Source organism: Rhinolophus sinicus, chromosome 4, assembly GCF_057876585.1.
Source record: "Rhinolophus sinicus isolate RSI-liver-muscle chromosome 4, RSI-T2T, whole genome shotgun sequence".
NCBI classification, from domain to species: Eukaryota; Metazoa; Chordata; class Mammalia; order Chiroptera; family Rhinolophidae; genus Rhinolophus; species Rhinolophus sinicus.
The window spans coordinates 79,631,745-79,652,397 of record NC_142504.1 but is presented as its reverse complement, the minus strand read 5'-3'; the positions used below and the strand labels follow the sequence as shown (position 1 = coordinate 79,652,397).

The window sequence follows — 20,653 nt, the reverse complement described above, 5'->3', positions numbered from 1 at the left end:
TAGGTTATAAAAAGTAAATGTGGTGAAACCTCATTTTTACATGGACAGAATAGAATTTCTGCTGGTTGGCCTTAAACTGATCCCACACTTGAAATTAATTGAAGTCCATGGGTTTATGGCCTCCACCACTTTTAAGCCAGTGCAATTTTTCATTTTCCCCAAAGTTGTAATTTTATTAAACCAAGTTATAGCAATAACAACCCTTACGAAGAGGAGGATGAGAAGAAGAAAAGAGCCACCTGCCAGAGAAAACAATAAGGGGAAAATCAGACTTCTTTTAAATTTCCTTTTATAAGTACTGTTAACAAAATTGGAAACAGAAAGCTGCCCTTTATTTTTGTAATAATAATTGTGTCTTTGTTCCAGAAATTAAGACTTTTATCCAGGTCAGAACACTGTAAATCCAGTGCGTCGTAGCACCCCTTTGAAGGGCTGATCCAGAAAGTTTGTTGTGCAAATGAGATCACAGTGATGGATGGAACACATTTGGGGGCATCGTTTAGGGTGAAGGGCAGAGAGCAGTGCCTGCAGCTACAATGGGGTTTGCAGTCCCACTGCGGGCGGTATGTGGATCTTTAAAAATATTGCCCTTTGGGTGGGTTTATAGCACAACAATGGAGTTAGAAGAACAATTGTTCTTCTTGCAGTGGTGTTGGGTGCAGGGCAGTACTTAAAGGCATGGACCTCGTATTTATAACCCCTTAGGTTGAAGTCAGAGGTTTGAATGGCTAGCAGAGTAATACAATTATTTTTTATGATTGGATCTCAAAGGACTTTATAAAAACTACATAACTAAGGCCATGTGTAATTATTGAAGTGTAGCCACCTGTGGGAAAGAAATGGTTGACAATGTAAGCTTTCTAGAATCTTCCTGCATCAACTGACATTAGGAATGGAAACCTCTAACACAAACACATCTTTTGAATGGGCGAGAAAGAAATCTCCATGAAAGTGGAGACTGTTTAAAAAAACACACGTCTACTTACAAGGAGAGAGACTGAGATTCCAGTACTCATTATGCCAAGGCATCAGAGGCTATAATCGCACCCACCCCCCAGAGGGTCTCTCTGAAGTGGTGACCTAAAAACAGATTCGCCAGTTGGCTGGAGCATGCATCCTAACTTGCAGCAGAAGAGAATAAGCTTGACTGACTTCAGCCCCTGAAGGGTTCTATCTGTAAATGCAGAAGTGGAAACAAAAACATTTTTTATTAGTCTTAAATTGACCCTCATTTTAATAACTAGCCACAATGTCAGAAGCATAGACTGGAGTCATTCTTTAGCTTTGAAGAGCTAACGCGTCATGTATGCATTCTTATTTGTTTGATATTTTTGATATTGGATTCGTGTAAAATGTCCATATTCTTGAATAATAAGGAAGGTGAGTTTTTATCATTTTTCTCTGCATACTACTTAAAGTATTCAGAGTGTCTCATTTAAAAACAAACAGGCCTGCAAACTGGATGTGTAGCATTTAAATAATCATATTAAAATTCAGACCTAGCGCCCGTATTTCCCTGAGTGCTGTCAGTTTTATGAGAAACTCAAAACTCATGCTAAACAACTAAAAGTATTGAGTGTGTGTGTGCAGCCTTCCAACAAGTATTTAATGGTGTGGGAGCCAATTTGCCATAATTGTGACAGTTATTTATTTCCCTGCATTACTCTCTAATTTGGCAGTATTTTACCACTTGGTTTTAGTTTGTTGGAGATCTTTGAATCATTACCCATTTGTTGCATCGATAGCTGTAGATGGAACACTTGAAACCAGCAAAGTCAAATGTGGTGGATCGTACGTATAATGTCAATTTTGGAAAATGTAGGCCTGTAGGTGCTTTTTAATTTGAAGGTACCCGGTCTGTTCCTGTTTACAGAAAAAATACCAGCAAAGGAAGTTTTATGTGCTCTTTTTTTTTTCTTCTCTACCTTCTCATCATCACTAAATAATATTTACTAAGCACTCACCTGGACATGGTGCTGTGCTGGGCAAAGTACAAGACAAACGAACAAGATCCTGTGATTACTCCCCCAGGATTGAGCAGTCTACACCCCAGTATGTTGAAATGGGCATAGTGTAGAGTGTTGAGATAATAATTTTCCAGATGGCAAATCAACCCAAATTACCAATTTACTTAAACACTACATTCTGTAAAAAAATAAATAAACAAACAAATAAAACTACTTGCTCTTTGAGATGGGAATTCTGCTTTTTTCATTAACCCAAGAGATTATTGTATATGTTGAATGTAAGTTGATTTTGGCATATGTAAATCATTTGAAAGGTGGTGATATAGTTAAGTTTATTGCAGCTGTGAAGAAAGGCTTTGGAACAACTGCCAGCAAAAAAAGAGCACAGTTACTTGTAGAAGTAAAGTTTATAGAAACTTGTTACGTGAAAGATAGCAGAAAGCACTTTCAGACACTTACTGACTTTTCTAAGAAATCTGGACTAATTTTGATTCTGTGAATTCTTGATTATAACATTTCAAATATGTATCCTCCCATGTGTAAAAATTTGACTACAGATAATGCATTACATATCTCTTAGGTATTTTGATACAACGCTTTTGTAACTATTTCATTAACTACTCTATTTTGAGATGTCATTTCTGACTTTGGAGGACTTTTTGCTATTAGAAATTAGTGCCCCATAAATTAAGTTATATTATCCTAATTACTGCTAAGGAGGCATAGTCTCCCCCTCACTCCCTCCTTTTGCTTTCCTACAAAAGGGAGCAGTGGCACCATGGTGTATGGGAGTACTTCTCTAAAATGAGTCAAGGACAGCATAAAGAATCAAGAAGTATTTTAAGTATTTATTGAGCTTTAAGTGAAAACATTACTTGTGTTTTACTGTCCTATTCCCCCTTGCTATGTATGTAGCATGCTTAGGATTCAAATGGAAGTATTATTTTCCCATTATTATTATTTAATTTTTTATAAATTTTATTGGGGAATATTGGGGAACAGTGTGTTTCTCCAGGGCCCATCAGCTCCAAGTTGTTGTCCTTCAATCTAGTTGTGGAGGGTGCAGCTCAGCTCCAAGTCCAGTCTCTGATTTCAATCTTAGTTGCAGGGGGCGCAGCCCACCATCCCATGCGGGAATTGAACTGGCAACCCTGTCATTCAGAGCTTAGGCTCTAACCAACTGAGCCACCCAGCCGCCCCAGTTTTCCCTTTATTTACTTTTGATATTGATAATGCCAACTGAAGTTGTTGACTTGATTATAATTTATAATTGTTCTTTGTATATTTTGTTTCATTTTTGCTCATTTTGAAAACGAGACGTATGAGCATACTTAAACTTGAGTTTGTGTTTGTAGGAATGTTTTGCTGCGTGGTAGAGCTTATTTAGCAATCACTGTCTAGCAAATAATGGGGTAACTGTGTGTTTTGACCAGTTTTTAAGTAAAGGTCAATTTCATGCTTATGGTAATTAGCTTAGCTTATTCTAGACTTTTGGCTAATTCTGGTAATTTCCCGTGAAAGAGTATATTTAGCAGAAAAGAAATTCATTCTTAAGCACAGAGGTTTTTTCCCCCTTTCCATTGGAGACTGTTTAATTTTAAAAGTGACTTATTTTATTTATTTATTTATTTATTTATTTATTTATTTATTTATTTATTTATTTATAAAGAAAATCCTCCTAAAAGGCTATGAAAAAATGGCAAAGTTTACCTTTAGTGGGGCACATTATTTGAAAGAGGAGATGGGGAAAGGGCTGCGTGGTAGAGAAGAAAGGGAAAACCTCCAGACATCACAAACTGAAATATTTCAGGGAACACTCACTTTTGATTTTTCTGTAATAAAATCTGCAATGAAAGCTTCCCATTTCTGTTTCGAGGAAAACTGTGTTTCTGTTTTTGGTAGCAAGAAAATTAAATGTTACTTGAAAAGAACCTGTTTTTAAAGCCTATACTTACAGTCTTGATTTTTTTCAGACCCCAACTGTAAACTTGAAGACAAGACTGACGATGGAGAGGCAATAGACTGTAAGAAGAGGCCGGAAGACGGAGACGAGTTGGAGGACGAGGCTGTGCACAGCTGTGACAGCTGCCTGCAGGTGTTCGAATCACTGAGCGATATCACAGAACACAAGATTAATCAATGTCAGCTGACAGGTAAACAATACTTAGCACTTCTTGTCTTCTCACCATTTATTTCTGATTTTTCAGTTTCTTCCCCCCCCTTCTAATTATTTTATTCCTGTACTTGAAAGAACTCTATGATGGTTTATGGCAAATTCAGCATCACTGTCCTTCTTAGCTTTTGAATTGTACCTAGCGTTTAATAGCTATGGATATATTTTCATTTCCATTTTTTTCTTTTTTAAAACTACAGTGATGCCATATAAGTGCTAACGTTGGGTGGCTAAAATAGAGTTTAAGAATACCTTCTGAATATTTTTTTCGAAGAGATGTAGTAGGCCTTAGCTTGTTTTAGTTTAAATATCTCCTCAAGGGAACTATCCCTGCTCCTTCTCTGGCTGAGTTTGGTGCCTTTCTGTGTTCCCATAAAGTTCTACGCTTATTCTTGAGTATCACAGTTTTTTCCATCTCCCTCATTAGACTGAAAGCTCATGAGTGGCGGGAACTGTGTCTTAGTTGTCATTTGTAGTCTCTGAGCCTTTGGCCCACCGTAGATACTCACTAAGGCACAGAGGCTATTCTGCTATGTAGTTCATGGGGAGAATCAGAGTAAAATGACATGAGCATGACATGTTCAACTTAGTGGTTGGCTAAAACTAAAACTCAGTTTACCAAATTTCTGCCTTCTTTAAAAATATATCCTACAAGAATGTTCTATATGAGACTGGATGGGACATTTTAGATAGGTGTCTTTTTTTAGATTCATGTCATGTTTATTTTACTGTTTGAAGCTGACCCTGCTCCTGTGTGTGTGTGTGTGTGTGTGTGTGTGTGTGTGTGTTTGCTTTTCTAGTTCTCTTTCTGTATCTTATTTTTCCTAGCAAAAACCTCTCTTCAATGAACCATGTGTAGGAAATATATTTACTAGACAAGTGGTTCTCCAACTGTTTTCCACAGAATATAGATATTTTTGTAAGATTTTAATAGGTGTTCCATTTTAACCAGGATTCCTGACACAGATTATTGTGGAAATGTTGGATTAAATCCAATTACATAGGCTTCTTTATTAAAGTGTACTGTGGCTCTTCAAGAAGGGATTGCAATGAGTAAATTTATTAGACCGTAGAATCTTCATTCTTTCAGAAAACTGATTATCATTTTTTGGAACATAAGTGTAGGAATTGATGAAGCTTATATAAACATTGCCGTGTACATATTTTTGTGTTTTTGGTAACTTTGTTTTTGGTATAATTCCAAATTCATAGAAAAATTGTAAAAACAGTACATGTAACTACCATAATGCCATTTACCTGATTCATCAGTTGTTTACATTTTACCCCATTTGCTTTATCATTGTCTCTCTTTTTCATCCATTTTTTCTTAATCATTTGAGAGAAGGTTGGAGACATCACACCCTTCTAAATATATCCTGAATATTTCTTAAGAACAAATACATTCTCTTACATGGTCACAGCACACTTAATCAAAATCAGGAAAGATAACATTTAGTATCGTACAATACTGTTATCTAATCCATGATCAATATTTAAATTTCAACAGTTGCTCTAATAATGTCCTTTAGAGCTTTTTTTTTTTTTTTCTTATCTAGGGTTCAGGATCATGCATAGCATTTGTCATGTTTGTTTTGTGTCCTTTCATCTAGAATGACCTCTCAGCCTTTCTTGACCAGTACCTGCCAGCTACTTTATAGAATGCCCATCTGTATTTGAGTTTGTTAGACGTTTCCTCATGGTTAAATTCAGGTTATATACTTACATGGCAGAAACATCACAACGCCAAAGTGATGTGCCTTTCTAAGTGCATCAGATCAGAAAATATGTGATGTTGATTTGTTCCAATGTTGATGATGTTAACACCTTTTTAAAGATGATGCCCACCAACTTTCTCCAGTATAAAGTTACTATTTTCTCTCTGTAAATAATAAGTAATCTGTGGGAAGATACTTGGCACTATGTAAATATCCTTATCCTCATAAAATATCCATTTTAGCTCCATAAATTTTGTATTTTTGTATTTATTAGTTGACCTGCTGTTATTACAATTTCATTTTCTTATTCATTTGTTATTCATATCACGATGGGTTTTTGAATTTTTGTTTTATTCAGTGGGTCATAATTCATTACTATCATTATTTTGATGCCTAAGTTGCCCGAGATTTAGCCAATGGGAATCTCTTCCAACTGGATTCTGTGTCAATTTAATATGGCTCCATCATTATTTGAGGACTTACTTAGTTTCTGCTGCATACAGATGCTCCAGGCTTACCTTCTTGTCCCGCTCCGCAGCCTTTTTTCCAAGGAGCCCTGTTTCCTTTAAGAGGAAGAAGGTATTTAGAAACCAAAATATGAGCACTGTGTGTGCTCATTGTTATAGGTATATTGATTATAGAACCTCTCAGCAGACAGAATTAGGAAATGTATATGTACATTTCATATAATACACATGTAATATAATTCATAAAATACACACACACACACACACACACATATATATATATATATATATATATATATATATATATATGCATACATAAATGTAGTTTTGTATCTCTAATAAGAACCATATGTTCTTATTGATACCTCTAATTGAATCCAACATTTCAGGTACATCTAGGTCGTTTTCCTTTCCTTTTCCTACCTTCTTCAGCAGCGAGAAATCTAGCTTCCATCATCTTCAATGTGTTTACTCATGTTCTTGAGTCTAGAATACATATTAAGTACTTTCAAAATTGCTTATTCATATCATGATAAGGAGACCATCTAACTAGAGTTTAATAGTTGTTTATAATTATTAATACTATAATTATTAATGTAACATTTACATACAGTTAAATATATGAATTTTAAGTGTACAATTTGATGAATTTTGACAAAATACGTACACTGGTATGATCCACATTCCTCTTGAGATAATTTTTTACATCCTAGAAATTTCCCTTGTACCCTTTCCAATCAATAATGCTCCACCAGAAGTAACCCGCTTTTAAGGTTTTTTAACCATAGATTGGTTTTGCCTGCTTTAGAACTTCTTGTAAGTGAAATCATACAGCATGTGAGTATACTCTCTATTTGTGTCTCGCATCTTTTGTTCAGCATAATACATGTGAAATTCTTTCATGTTGTGTATGTGGGTAATGTGTTCTTTTCTTTATTGCTGAGCAGTATGCCGTTGTATGAATGTATCATAGTTTGTTTTCGATTCTCCTGTTGTTAGATATTTCGGTTATTTTTAGTTTTTGGTTATTGTGAATAAAGTTGTTGTGGACATATGTTTTATTTCTATCTTTTTGTAGACATATGTTTTATTTCTCTTGAGTTAATAAGTAGAAGTAGAATTGCTGGATCATGGCAGTAAGACGAGGTGCGTTTAACTTTATGAAAACTTTTGAACCCTTATCCTACCTGGTTACGCCATTGTACACTCGCAGCAGTAATGTCTGCGAGTTCCAGTTGTGCATCCTTGATAATATTTGTGTTGTCAATCTTTTTAATTGTAGCATTTTGTTGGGTGTGAATAAGTATTCTTTGTGGGTTTATTTGCATTTTCTAACTCATATACATTTAATTGACTTTATTTAATGCATTTTTTTTCTCAGAATGCATAATTTTTGGAAAAATTCCACTAACCACAGGCAATTAGTGTATGATTCCATTTTCAGTGGAATAGCTAGCTAGTGCTTTAAAGGAAGCTTTATTAATGAAAAATTAACATTAACCTTAGGTAAGGACATGGGAACTTAACTGACATGGCCAGTATATACTATGTCAGCAGGAAATCTTACTATAGGTAAGAGTGGGTTGTCTGTCATGTGAAAGGGTAACTTCAAAATTCAAATAATTATAAAAATTTTAAATTCTATGTAATGTTTACTTTTTATTGAGTTCCTGCCAAATAGTTATCCTTATGTTCATCTCTATGAGATAGACTAGAAACAAAACATGTATTCTTTTACTACTTTATATATTTGTTCCTTTATATACTATACAGCTTTAATATCAGTGCAGAGAATGCTGGATTTTCAGCACATGGTATGGTCAAAATAATATTTATGGGTTAAATAGTGTTTTTCTTCAAAAGCAAAAAAAAACCACACAAAACATAATGTTTGGTTTATTTTGATCTCAAGCTTTCTAAAAGCAGGGAATCTAGTCTGTGCTCACATACCACAATATTTGAATCAAAGGTAAGAAAACAGGCTTATTTGTGACTCAATGAAACACATTTCAAGAAAGGTAAATCTGGTAGACTTGGTCCTGTTAATTGTTGTTCAGAATGTTTTCTTGGGAAGTTGTAGATTGATGAGGAAAAGTAGAAGTGCACGATCAGAGAGAGCAAAAAAGAGGGGGAGAAACAAAACTAGGTATCATTCACATTTGTTGAAGGTGTTAAAGTTGAGACTTGGATTGGCCAAGTGTCTAATCAGGAAAAGATTAAAGACACTGAAACCATTTTAATTAAAAAAGGAACATGATGCTTTTACTTTCTTCCTTGGTTTTATAGCCTTTTCATATAAGTTAGGATGTCCAACTCTTTCTAATTTTTATTTCCTGCTGCTTGAGTTAACTCTTTTCTTGGTGCTGCTTTTTTTCCCCCTCTGATAGACAAAGTGCTAGTTTAGCAAAGGAGGATATTTCTAGTTGTTTTCTTTTTCTCTCTTAGTTTTACACAGTCTTTCTTTTTTTTTTTCATTCTTTCTGCCTTTTAACTTCTTCTAGCCATATTTGTATTTTTGCTAATTTTCCTGATTCCTGTCCTTTCTTCAAGACTCTAAATTTCTTTGTTGTATGTATTTCTTCTCTTTATTTCTTCCTGTTTTATAGTCTCTTGCTGTTCTCTCAACTTTTTTCTATGCTCTTTGTGGCTTTCCTTTCCCTTCTGTTAATCTTAAAGTCTTTACTCACATGTTTGGTCCTACCCAGCTAGACCTTAGTCTGAAGACTTTTTGGTGAACAATTTACATGAAGAAAGAGGGAATTCTGAGCAGTGTAGTGACAGGTTGACTATAGCGTAGAATTTGGAGAGAAAGACATCTTAAAACTTGTTAATTGCAAGAGAGCAGAACAGTGAGGTATTCTATGGTCTGATGCTTGTGGGAGTTACTAAGGGTAGTTGTGTTGTCAGAGAACTGGCAGAAACCTTGCCTTGAGATTCCTCCCATCCTTTAACTCAGGGCTTCTTGGTAACTTGAGATCTGTTCCTGTGGTGACTTTCATCCCCAAGGGTGAGGTGATTCCAAGTAGATAGAGTCTGTCTAGATGAAAACGGGTTCACTTTCTATCGAAAGTCTTGAGATCCTGGAATAGTCTTGCCAGGTGAGCCCAGACTGGACCGGGCCGTAGGAGATAAAGTTCAAATATAAAGCAAGACGATTAATTCCAGACCCAGATGTGAGAGTCACCTAGTGGATTGAGTATGCCCCAGGTCAATTCATGAGTACATATCAATAAACTGGACTGAACTCACAGATAGTAGATCCAGCAGAAGAGCCAGGAGGAATCTAAGGGGTCACACACACAATAGGTGGAGTTCATCACTGAGCTCTCTTCTGGACAAGCATCCTGATCTAGGAAAGAGCAAAACGGTCCCTAAGGATAGTAAGATGGCATTCACAAAGAGGAATTCTTTCCTCTTTGTCTCATGGTGCAATTTTCTACTAGTCTGCAGTTCAACATGTGTAAGTAAGTTATGTTCATCCCTGCTTGAAGGATTAAAAGGAAAGGTGAAAGAAAAAATTAAATCCCACTCTTCAATTTTAGCAGTAGATGGAAGCCACCTGTCTTGCCCCAGCCTTGCTCTCTTTCCTGGAGGCTGGGAAGGGAGGGAAATCAACACTCTAATGCTGTTGGGACTCTCTGATGCAGAAGACATATTACCAAAATATATATTTAAAGAAGGGAAAGCACAGAGAACCTCTCATTTTACTAATCCACAAACCCTATCATTTCTTGCCAATTCCCTCAGGGGGTGGGGAGGGCTGAAAGCCAGAGGGGTCTCATCACACTTCTCAACAAAGATTTAATAGCAGGGTGCTATGGGGAAGGCTGAGATTATGGAGACTTTATTATGCTTACAAAACCGAGTTAGAACTAGCATTGTAAATCATCAAAACTAAGCTATACTTCACAGGATAAATGTGTAAAGTGCATTTGGTAATACTGTATGCTTGTTCTGAGTCATTTTTCTCTTCTCTCCTGCTAATTTGAAAACTTGAGTTGTCTGTTAAGTGTTCCTTCACATCATTAATGTGATTTGCCTGGGTGTAAATGTAGAGAAACGAAACTGCATTGTATTCGTTCTAAATCCTCTGGCCCACCATACCATTGGTAAATGCGTAGGTAGAGACGTGTGTGACAGCAGGGATGTTGCACTTTAGGGGAACATGTTTGTAGACCAGATTTATAAAGCCCTAACTGTATTCATGGCCCCTTTACAAATATTATTACGGTACAGGTTCTCATTTTTGAGGAAAAGGAACTGAATCGCTGAGTGGACGCTGTACATCAGTATGAGATAGTATATGTTCCCTTAGTTTGGTTTTAAAACTTATGAGACTTCCTGGTAGCTTCACACAGGTTTTGTGAACTGACGACTTGTAGACATCTGCATTTTCTTTTCTTTTCTTTTGTTTTTTTGGCCAGAGAATATTTTTAAAAACTAAAAGACCTTTTTTTCCCCCCCAAATTAAAGACTGGTTGTTTCTACTCAACAATCTAGTTCTGTTGGCAAAGGCAATAAGGGAAATGAGTGTTTTATGGAATGAAGCATGATTTTCATAGATACAGATTGCAACTGATTTTAGAACTTTGTTTTTTGCTGTCTTCCTTTTCAAATCATTAGTTGAAATAAATTACATGAAATAAATGAGATATTTTAACTTTTCAGTTTATATCAATTAGGCTTACGGCATTATAACTTTTATTTGCATCTTTCTAAGTTAATTTCTGTTAATTTATTATTCATATTTTGTTATTAATCTTTACATAGTAATTATTTATTTCTATATTAATTAGGCTTAAGGAACTGTATGTTTCATTTTCCTGTTTCCCTCCAGTTTGATCAATTCCTGGTTTTGTACCTAAAATATTTTCTTACTTTTAGCCTACTTTATTCTCAAAATTCTCTAAGCCCCCAAAATGCCATTTCATGGCCTCCATCGATTCCATTCCCAGACCCTTTTTGCACATACTTATATTTTAGACCACAGTGGTTTTCAAACTTTTTGGTTAAAAGAACTTAGTATGTATTTTCATAATATGTATTTATCAATACATTGCATACATGTATGATACAACATTCACAAAAATAGAAATTAAAAAATAAAGTAAAGATGAAACAAACAGGTTTTGAAATTAAATTTATGTTGTTTTGATGACCTGGTTTAGATTCATTTATTTTGACAATTTATTTTATTGGCCATGAGAGCTGAAAAAGCTATGTCAAAAACCACCCAAGAGAAAACATATGTTATTACATTTCTTGATGAGGTTCATCATTATCAGTGGTGGACGTAAGGCCATATTTCAGATAATTTTCCTGATAGTCTCAATTTTGTTTTTCCAGCTTTTGATCAGATCTGCGTAAATTGTATCTTTCTTACCCTCCTTTATACAGTGGCTGACCAAGAGCTAGGAGTGGGAAGGCCAGATTTGCTGTGATCTTGTTGATTACTTGCCTTTGACTGTCAATATCCTTCAGTTTCCTTGCGGAAAAGTTTTTAAACCTCTTGTCGAAAATTGGGGATTTTGTGTGAATTAGTTTAATTAAGATTAAATGAGATGATCCTTAGGTTTGTTTCACTGGGCACGGTAAACTGCACTATTTTGAGATGTGGGAAGAGACTGGAAAAGCAAGGGTGCCCAGGCTGATGGGCGTACTATTTGTCTTCTCGCTTTCAGGAAGGTCTGGTTTGTATCTGGATGGCTATTTATGGTTGGTGTCTATTCTGATTGTTTGCAAAATATTCAGAGTATCTTCTCTACCCTAGGATATGTACCCCATGTTTCAGAGACCACTGCTCTTGACTACCATTTACTTCATTACCTGTGAAACTACTCACGGAGTTCTCTGCTCCTCTCAGTTTTAGAGACAGTGTGTCATTTTCTTAGTCTGGTAGGGCCCTGTGCATTTACTAGAGAAAAAGCAATCCTCCATAATTGCTTCCAATCTCTGAGCTGTTGGCTGAGTGAGCTCCATTTTCTGGCTTTGAAGGAAGGGTCAGTTTAGCTATTACCTGGTTTAAAAACTTTGTGATTTCCACGTTGATTTTGCTATAGAACTTTTGATATCGGGACCTAGTTTACCGTTCTCTTCGTGGTATGTTTGTTTGTCAAATTCTCTACTAAAAATATGGATATAAAATAATCATTTTTAGGTCCATTATTTCCTTGATGCTCTTTGAATACGTTTGGGCATTGTAATTGGGATTTATAAAAGGATCATACCTATGAGTAATGTTCCCACTGTGAATAAGTAGTATTATATGTATTGATTTATTAAAATCAAATAGTTGGAATGGTAATTTAAGAATATTTTTTTATTTTTTGATGTTCATTTCAAAATTAGATGTTTTTACTCTCAGCCTATTTTAATAACATGTGAATCACAAGAAAGCTACTGTTTATGAACGGAAAGTTCCTGAAGGATGATATCGCCTAGAAATAGAAAATAAATGGAAAATACTTGCAAAAAATCACTTTATTTTTTGCAAGTAAAACCTAAGCAGAGAATATCCTGTATTAGCTATAATTGTATTAGCACATTACCTGCTCCTTGATTAATCTGAGGTTTTTGAAATTAGCATTTTGAAATGAATAGAATTCAAGAAGAAAATTGGCATTATTTGTCTATGTAGAAAAAAATGTTACCTTTGGATGTCTTATGGAACCACAATTGTTTCAGATAAATGGTTTTGCCTTAGTTGTATAATTAATAATGAATATATAATCATTTAATTCTGTGGTTTTAGGATTTAGTTGCCAAAAATTGTAAATAAAATGTCAGGAACACAAACCATGGGAGAATATCTTCAAGAATTTCCACGGTGTCCTTGATGGTCATTGATGGTAATTAAAGCTGTCAGTTTGTCCCTGTGGAGAAGTGTAAAAATTATAAATGAAGGGCTGTTTTTGGGATGTGGAAACAGTGGGGCCTCTTTTGTGGGGAAGATGAATTAAAAGAGACCAACTATTTTTTAGGCCCTCTGCAGCCATTCAGTCTGTCCTGTAAGCAGAGCAATGTTTAGTTGTTTGGATACAGTTGTGTGCACAGGACTCTGCTACATGTAGCCTGTTCTCAAACGTGAAATTCAACATGATAAAACTTCAGATGTTGTATTTTTACATTTTTGTATGACTCCACTTATTTCATTTTATTGTTTATGTACGTAGGATAGTTGTGACTTTATAAAGGGTAGCAAGTTGCTGAAGAAGCTATTAAAAGTCCACTATTTCCCTATCCTTTTTATGCTAAGTCTGTGGCTGGGGATCTCCTCTTTGGGGAATGGCTGCAATGTCACTGAGATCTGTGACCTCTTAATAGGCCTTGGGAGGGGAAGGCAGGAATCATTCTACCCTGTGCCTGAGGGCTTAGTTCTTTTAAACTTCAAGGAATTGGACTGGAACTCCTCACTCCTCCTTTCTTTCAGCTTTCCCTTCAGGGGAAATTGATCGATTAGAGGTGATTATTCCACAAACTGAACCCTTTCCCCCTCTTTGTTCCAACTGGAGCCTCTCAAAGTTTAAAGGGATTGTGTCTCCTGGGAGAATTATAGAATGAATTTAAGTAGATTATTGGGTGGAACACTTTGAACACACATTAAAAGTCCTAAAAAAATATATATTTGTAACAGAAGGAAATATTCGAAGCAAAAGGAAAGAGACACATTTGTTTCAATATAATTATAATGTAATTATATAGGGGTGTTTTTGAGCAAATGATTAGCTGTGAGAATGTAGAATCATAGTGGTTCTTCAAACCAAGAAAATAACAGGGTCAGTGCAATAAATGGACAAATGTGCAAAATCTGGGTGGTGAGTAAGATCCTAATAGGACTGAAGACATCAATAAATAACTGGGTTTATGTGTGTTCTCTATTAAGCACAGCAAGATTCTAATTGATGGCTTTTAGTTTCTTCTAACTTCTTTGTTTAGCAACAAAAAAGATGTATATCTAATTCTTTTTTTGCATGTGTGATATATTTGCCTTATGGACGCTGTGTACTATGTTTGAATTACATTTAATACCACATCAATTTAATTTTTCCCTCCTGTAAAAAATCTAATTTTGACTCTACCTACTCATAGAGCAGTATTAGCTCCCCCTGGTGACTAAATAAAAATGTAGACAAGGATTATTGGGGTGATGAGTTTCATTAACTTTAACCTTTAAATGCATAATTAATATTAGGATGCATATAATAGGCATGTACACTGAACTACTTTCCAAGAAAAATTCCAATTAGTCTTGAGAAATGTCCAGTTTCATGTCCGTTTATCTACATAATGAAGGCTGGGCTATCTCATGTGGCTTTCTTGGAGTTGTGCCCATTTTAATGACTCCAGAGCTCTTGGTTTTCTAATGTGGGAGATATTGGAACAGAGGGTAGATTTTCAGATCTTCTGTAAACTAGGAGCTGATTACAAACAGAAAATAAAAGCAAAAGCCGCTACCAATTTACCTATCATTCGTAAAGAAAAAGACTTTCCATAGAAAAGGTTATCATTGTTAAAATGATTTAGAAGCAATATTCTTTAGGAAAAAAACTGTAATACATTCAAACGCTAAGATGTATTTTTTGTTTTTATATTAAGAAAACATTTTTCATTTGATTTTATGAATTATTTAAAGTGTTATCTTTTTATTTCTCAGATTGCCTTTCAACTTAACTCTTATAGTTTAATTTTTAAATTAATCAGGTTTACAGACTTTTGAGAATGCTTTTATAATCTTTTTTTAAAAGAAATCTGTCAAATCTGTCATATGCTTACCATTTCTTATTCATAATTTTATTTTATATGAAAAGTATTTACTCTTTGCCAGTGTTTTATACTGGTTACCAGATAGTAATGTTCTGTGACTGTATGGACGTGGTTTAATATTTTATATTGAATATTATATATTATCATACATTCAAAAGGAAAGATTGAAAATCTTATCTGGGAGCTAAATATTTCAGTTGTTATTTTGCTCCTTCTGTTCTTCTGAGTATTTTCCATCATTTAGCACCCCTTCCCCATCCTTTTTCTTTTCTTCCTTTCTCAGGGCTTTGTTTTTAGGGTACAGGCCTTAGCCTATTGGTTTGTGTTTTCTTTTTGTTTTTCCACCAAAGTACCTCTCTGTATTGTGAGAAAGGATACAATCCTCTAAACTCAACCATTTCTTAGTATCACCTTCTTTGGCCTGTGGAAATCTAACTGAAGCCTCTTTTGCAGTTATTGATACTATGTTGTCATTTGGCCTGAAGTAATGGTATGGTTAGTGGAACACAGCCCCTTCTCCCTACCTCATTTTATTCCCCCCTTTTCCCATTACCTCTATTGCTTCTTTCCATTATCTCTTTCTGTTACCTCCGTTACCTCCTCCCTCCAGCACACTGCTGCCCTTTGCAGTTCATTTGTTCCAGTGCCTAGAAGAGCAAAGGACCATGCTTCGCCTTAACTTTTGCTAGTGGTCACTCATAAGTGGTGAATAGCACCTCTTAGTTTGTTTCTCCAAATAACTTCTATGCACTTATCAACAACTCAGTCCAACTGACATTTATCAAGAGCCTCCTGTTTGTCTAATAAATACTGGAAATATAGGGTCCAGGAGCCACTGGAGGAAAAATGGTTCAAATGGGGGTCACTGAGCTTTAGAGATGGCTTCCTGAATCACATGATGCCTTCGGTGATGAGCAAGAATTAGCTAGGGGAAGAAAGGCGGGAGGGAGCATTTCAGGCAGGTAAGAGACAAAGGCAGGAGAGAGATATGAAGCAGCATATTATCTGCTGGGGCAACTTCAAGCTAGAGGGAGAAGGGCAAGATAGGGAATTAGTGAGAGAATATGAATATATTAGTTATCTATTGCTGTGTAATAAGTTATTCCAAAACTTTTTGACTTAAAACAATAATCAATGTGCTAAAAACAAGCTATGATTTTAAAATTTCTGTAGGTCAGAAATTTGGGATCAGCTGAACTGGGAGATTCTGGTCCATGGCCTGTTATGATGTTTCAGTCAAGTTGTTGGCCAGAGATGCAGTTATCTGAAGGTTTGAATGGGGCTGGAGGATCCATGTCCAAGCTCAGTCACATGGCTGCTGACTGAAGACCTCAGGTCTTCACTGTATGGTCCTGTCTATGACGTAGTTTATAACATGGCAGCTGGGTTTCTATAGAACAAGTAATCTGAGAGGGAGGGGGAGGGAAAGGGGGGAAGGGAGAGATGATGAAGGAAGGGGGGCAGAGAGAGGAAGAGAGAGAGAGAGAGAGAGAGAAGCTGCAGTGTGTTTTATGACCTACTCTTGAAAGTGGTATACCATTACTTCCGCCATGTTTTATTATTGGTCACAGACCAACTGTGGTGTGATATGAGAGAGAATTACACAAAAGCATGGACACCAGGAGATGGGGCTCATTGGGAGCCGTCTTCAAGTCTAGTTACTGAAATAAACCAGGAAGGAAAGATAGGGTCTGGCTTCGGGGGGCCATGCTAAGAATTTAAATGTGATTCTTCCACTTATGCTTTTCAGACACTCTGAGAAACCTCACAGATATCAGCCAGGTAGGAATGGAGGTAGGAAGGTGAGTTAGCAGGGATCCCACATTCCCTGCAAATAGAACAGCCCAGGTTGGAATTGATTTATAAAACCTTATTTGAATATTGGATTTAGAAGCCTAAGGATGTTTGATAATTACTGTTTTAGACAGTTGGTAGACATTAGTGATTCTATGCAGAGGAATACATGTTCAATTGGATGGTATATGGAGAGTAGATTAGAGGAGAAATGAAACGGGAGGGGCTTCTTGATACACAGCTCTTGGGGTTGCACTAGTAAGAGAAGATGGGGCCAAAACCAGTGCAGTGGCAGTAAGAGTGGAGAAAGGGTCGAATTCAATAAATACTTAGGAGGTGAAAATCATCCAGATATGTAGTGAGTGAGTGGTTAGTTGTAGGGCTTAAGGGCAAGGAAAAGATCTAGGACAAGTCCCATATCTCGGAATTCCTCAGGTGTATTAGGTGGCCATCACCTGTTCCAGGAATGAGGAAGAAGCAGGTTTGGAAGGTAGGACAGTGAGTTCAGTTTTGCTTCTGTTAAATCTTTGACACTTTCCTGGCTAGAATTGTTGAAAACAGTATATGTAGGCCAGAACCCAAAGGTAGAAATTAGGCCACTTAACATCCTCTTGACATTGTCTTGAGTTGTGGTTTAGTTTTTCCCTTTGTCCATTATTTAACTTTCTTCCCCACGTTACCCCCATTTTTTGAAGCAGTTTCTGATGCAGTCCTCACTCCTTGACCACCATTTTAATAATGAAGAAACTCCTTAGGTTGGTTACTACTATTTGGCTACCGGACATAAGATTTCTTCTAGTTGGCGTTGTTACAGCAAGGGGTAATGACACCCAGGAAAAGCAAAATGTATTAAAGAATTGAGGCTGGCTGGTATTCTTTTCTTTCAGGATGAGGAGTTTTGACATACAGGGTTTAATGCCTTACTGAAATCCAGCAAATGGATGCTAAGAAGGGTGCTTTATTCTCACAGGATTAGAATGTGGATTTTTTTTTTTTTTAAATATACTAAGGTTCATTTCTGTGGACAGTCTTATTAGGAATTATTGGTTATGCCCACCAGCATCCCAGCGCCCTAAAAATAAATTACCAGGCAGATTCAATTTTACTATTCATTTTTTGGCATCTGCGAATATTAACAGACTGCTTTTATGGCTGATTTTCAGACTTGCAGTTTCCCATCATCTCTTAGTATTATTTTCATTAAAAATTCCATTAGCTTAAAAAAAAATCAATGTAATCATTCTGTAGTAATTAATTCTTACCAATCGTCAAAAGGAAAGATGAATTAACAAAACTTCAAAATGTTAAAATGAGTAAAAAGAGTTGTATGGTTAATGGGACTAGTCGAGATGTCAGTATAATGGATTGAGGGGTGGGCTCTGGCAACTGATCAACCAAAATGCAAATCTCATTTCTGTGTGGCCTTAGGCAGATTACCAACATTTTTAATCTAAAAGTTCCTTATCTGTAGAGACAATAATAAAAAGGCAACAATATTGCCTGCTTCATAGGGTTGTGGCAATTAAATGAGATAATAGATGTATCATTCTAGTAAGGTAGTTGGCACACAGTGAATGCTCTCTATAAACACAATTATTAGTGTTGTATTTTGAAAGCTGTTGATGATTCCTTTAAGAACAACTCACATGAGTGAGATTCCTGATTGGAATATCTTCCAGAAACCTGAGAGGTTTTGAAAGAGTTAGTGTGAGTTCATATTTGGCATTTGGTTTTAAATTCTCCCCCTTTTAAAATTCAAAAGGGAGTAATGTGTGATTGATAGTAGGAGGATGGGGCCAATAAGAATTAGTTTAATTAAGTATGCTTATCACCATTCTGGGAAAAACCTTAATGTTTAGATTTATAGAGAATAAAGGACATATTTTGAGAATAAAGAAGAGAGGCCCTGATTCTGTATCACATTTTATTCTAACTTCATTCTGTGCAGAATATTAAAAGTTAAGGCCCTGACGTAAGTTTTTGGGCTGCATTCTGGTGTGTGTAAGTATAAGAAGAGAGTTGTGCAATGGATACTATTGGAATATGTTATACTAGTAGCTTATTTAGTGACACACAATTTTCCCATGCTTCTTTTAGAATGTTTTTTTAAAAAATTCTTGCTGGTTTTATGAATTAGCTCAAAAATTATAAAATATTAATTTTAGTTTCGTATAATTAAAAATATTCACATCTTGCTTCTAGTAGTCACGTGTAAGCGTCGTGAAATTGGTATAGCAATAAGAGATTCAGGTGATCAGTGGTTTGGAAAATCATCTGGTATAAGTGAGTTAATTTAAATGTGGGAGATTCCTACTTTTGTTTTCTAGGGGAATAGAGCCTAAAGAAGTGCATCTGTGCAACACATGATCAATGACCATAAAGATGGTGGACTATTTTTGCAGTGCACTGAACATACTAAAGCAACATACTTCATGTGGACATGTTAGTGAATTTTTACAATATTCTCATCCTCTGCTATGCATTGTAAAGGTACAAAGAAATGTGAGTCATGAACTTTTGTTACAAGGGTCTTACTGAGCACTGGGGGAACTAAATACATGTACCTGAAAAGTGATATTGAATGTGGCAGTTTATCATTAAATGCCAGAATTGCTAATATGAGCAATAAGTTCCACGAATGTTCAACAAGGGGAGTGGTAAGTGTGGAGGAGCTGGTAGCAGAGGCCTTGTGGAAGAGACTAGAGGTGAACTACACCCAGAGAAATCATTAGGAAATGAATAGGAAGGAGGTGGGTATGGGATGTTAGAGCGAGATGGAATATCCGGGTAGGGGATTGCAGATGGATTAAAAGGACTTTGAATTACGATTCTGATATCTCATCCAGAAAATAATTCATAAGCAGTACCATTGTGTCACAGCAAGTTGCATACTCAGAGTGTTTAAGAACTTAAGCAGGGCACAGTGTACATAAAAAGTGCTATAGGTGCGCATAAGACGAAGTAACCAGGAGGTGAGTTACCAACTGGGGGAAAAAAATCTGTTTCCACATTAGGTTGTCCTTATGAGTAGCTTGAGAAGAATCAAATAGGGCAGAATCTATGAACAACTGTCTTAGGAGTGAGTTAGATTGTAACAGCGTTTTAGATTACTCCTCTTAAATGACATAACCAGTGTGGACTACCACATGAAGTTTCGTGATTCACCAGAAATATGTTGAGTCTGTCTCCAGGAGACTGCATTTGATAGTAGCATCTTTTGCCTTAATGCTTTTGTTAAAATGTCATGAAGTGTCTTCAGACTTAATTTCATTTAAGTTTTATTCTTATTACACTCTGAGCCTTTAGTGCTTATCAAATGTAAATTTTCTCCAGTGAAGGAAGAAATTACTGGCACAGCTATTAATAGTTTAATGACAAGTCTTATTACTTCTTAAAATTTATATTTTCATGGTGATTGACAATTGCTAATTAGTTAATCCTCTGCCTGTGCTCATGAGGTAGGTCAATATTATCTCCATTATAAAATGAGAAGATTGAGAAATCAGAATCTTCAGTGATTTCCTCAACAACCCATTTCTATACTGACATGACAAAAATAAATTGAGTTTACTCTTAAACATTTTTTTAGTTAAACAAATATCTTTTTATTGAATGATTGACCACCTGAGACATCATTTCCTTTCACTGTAGAATTAAAAAGTCATTTCATATCAAGTGGGAGTTTTGGCCTGAAAATGTAGATTTGATCTAATGGCTTAGGTGTCTAAGGTTGAAAGTAGACTTTGTAGAAATTCATAAGCTATATAACTATAG

The 20,653-nt window shown here is 35.8% G+C and overlaps 1 protein-coding gene across 6 annotated transcripts in view; it reads left to right on the top strand.

The window, feature by feature from the left end:
- The window catches only part of ZNF521 (zinc finger protein 521), a 279,110-nt gene that overhangs the window by 25,086 nt on the left and 233,371 nt on the right, over positions 1–20,653 (top strand). For all 6 annotated transcript variants that reach the window (XM_019741256.3, XM_019741257.3, XM_074340213.2 and 3 more), the window contains one exon: positions 3,941–4,120. Coding sequence is in view for 4 of the 6 variants with exons in the window: in XM_074340213.2 (XP_074196314.1) it covers positions 3,941–4,120 (180 nt within the window). In the remaining 2 variants the exon portion in view is untranslated. The remainder of the gene's footprint in view (positions 1–3,940; positions 4,121–20,653) is intronic.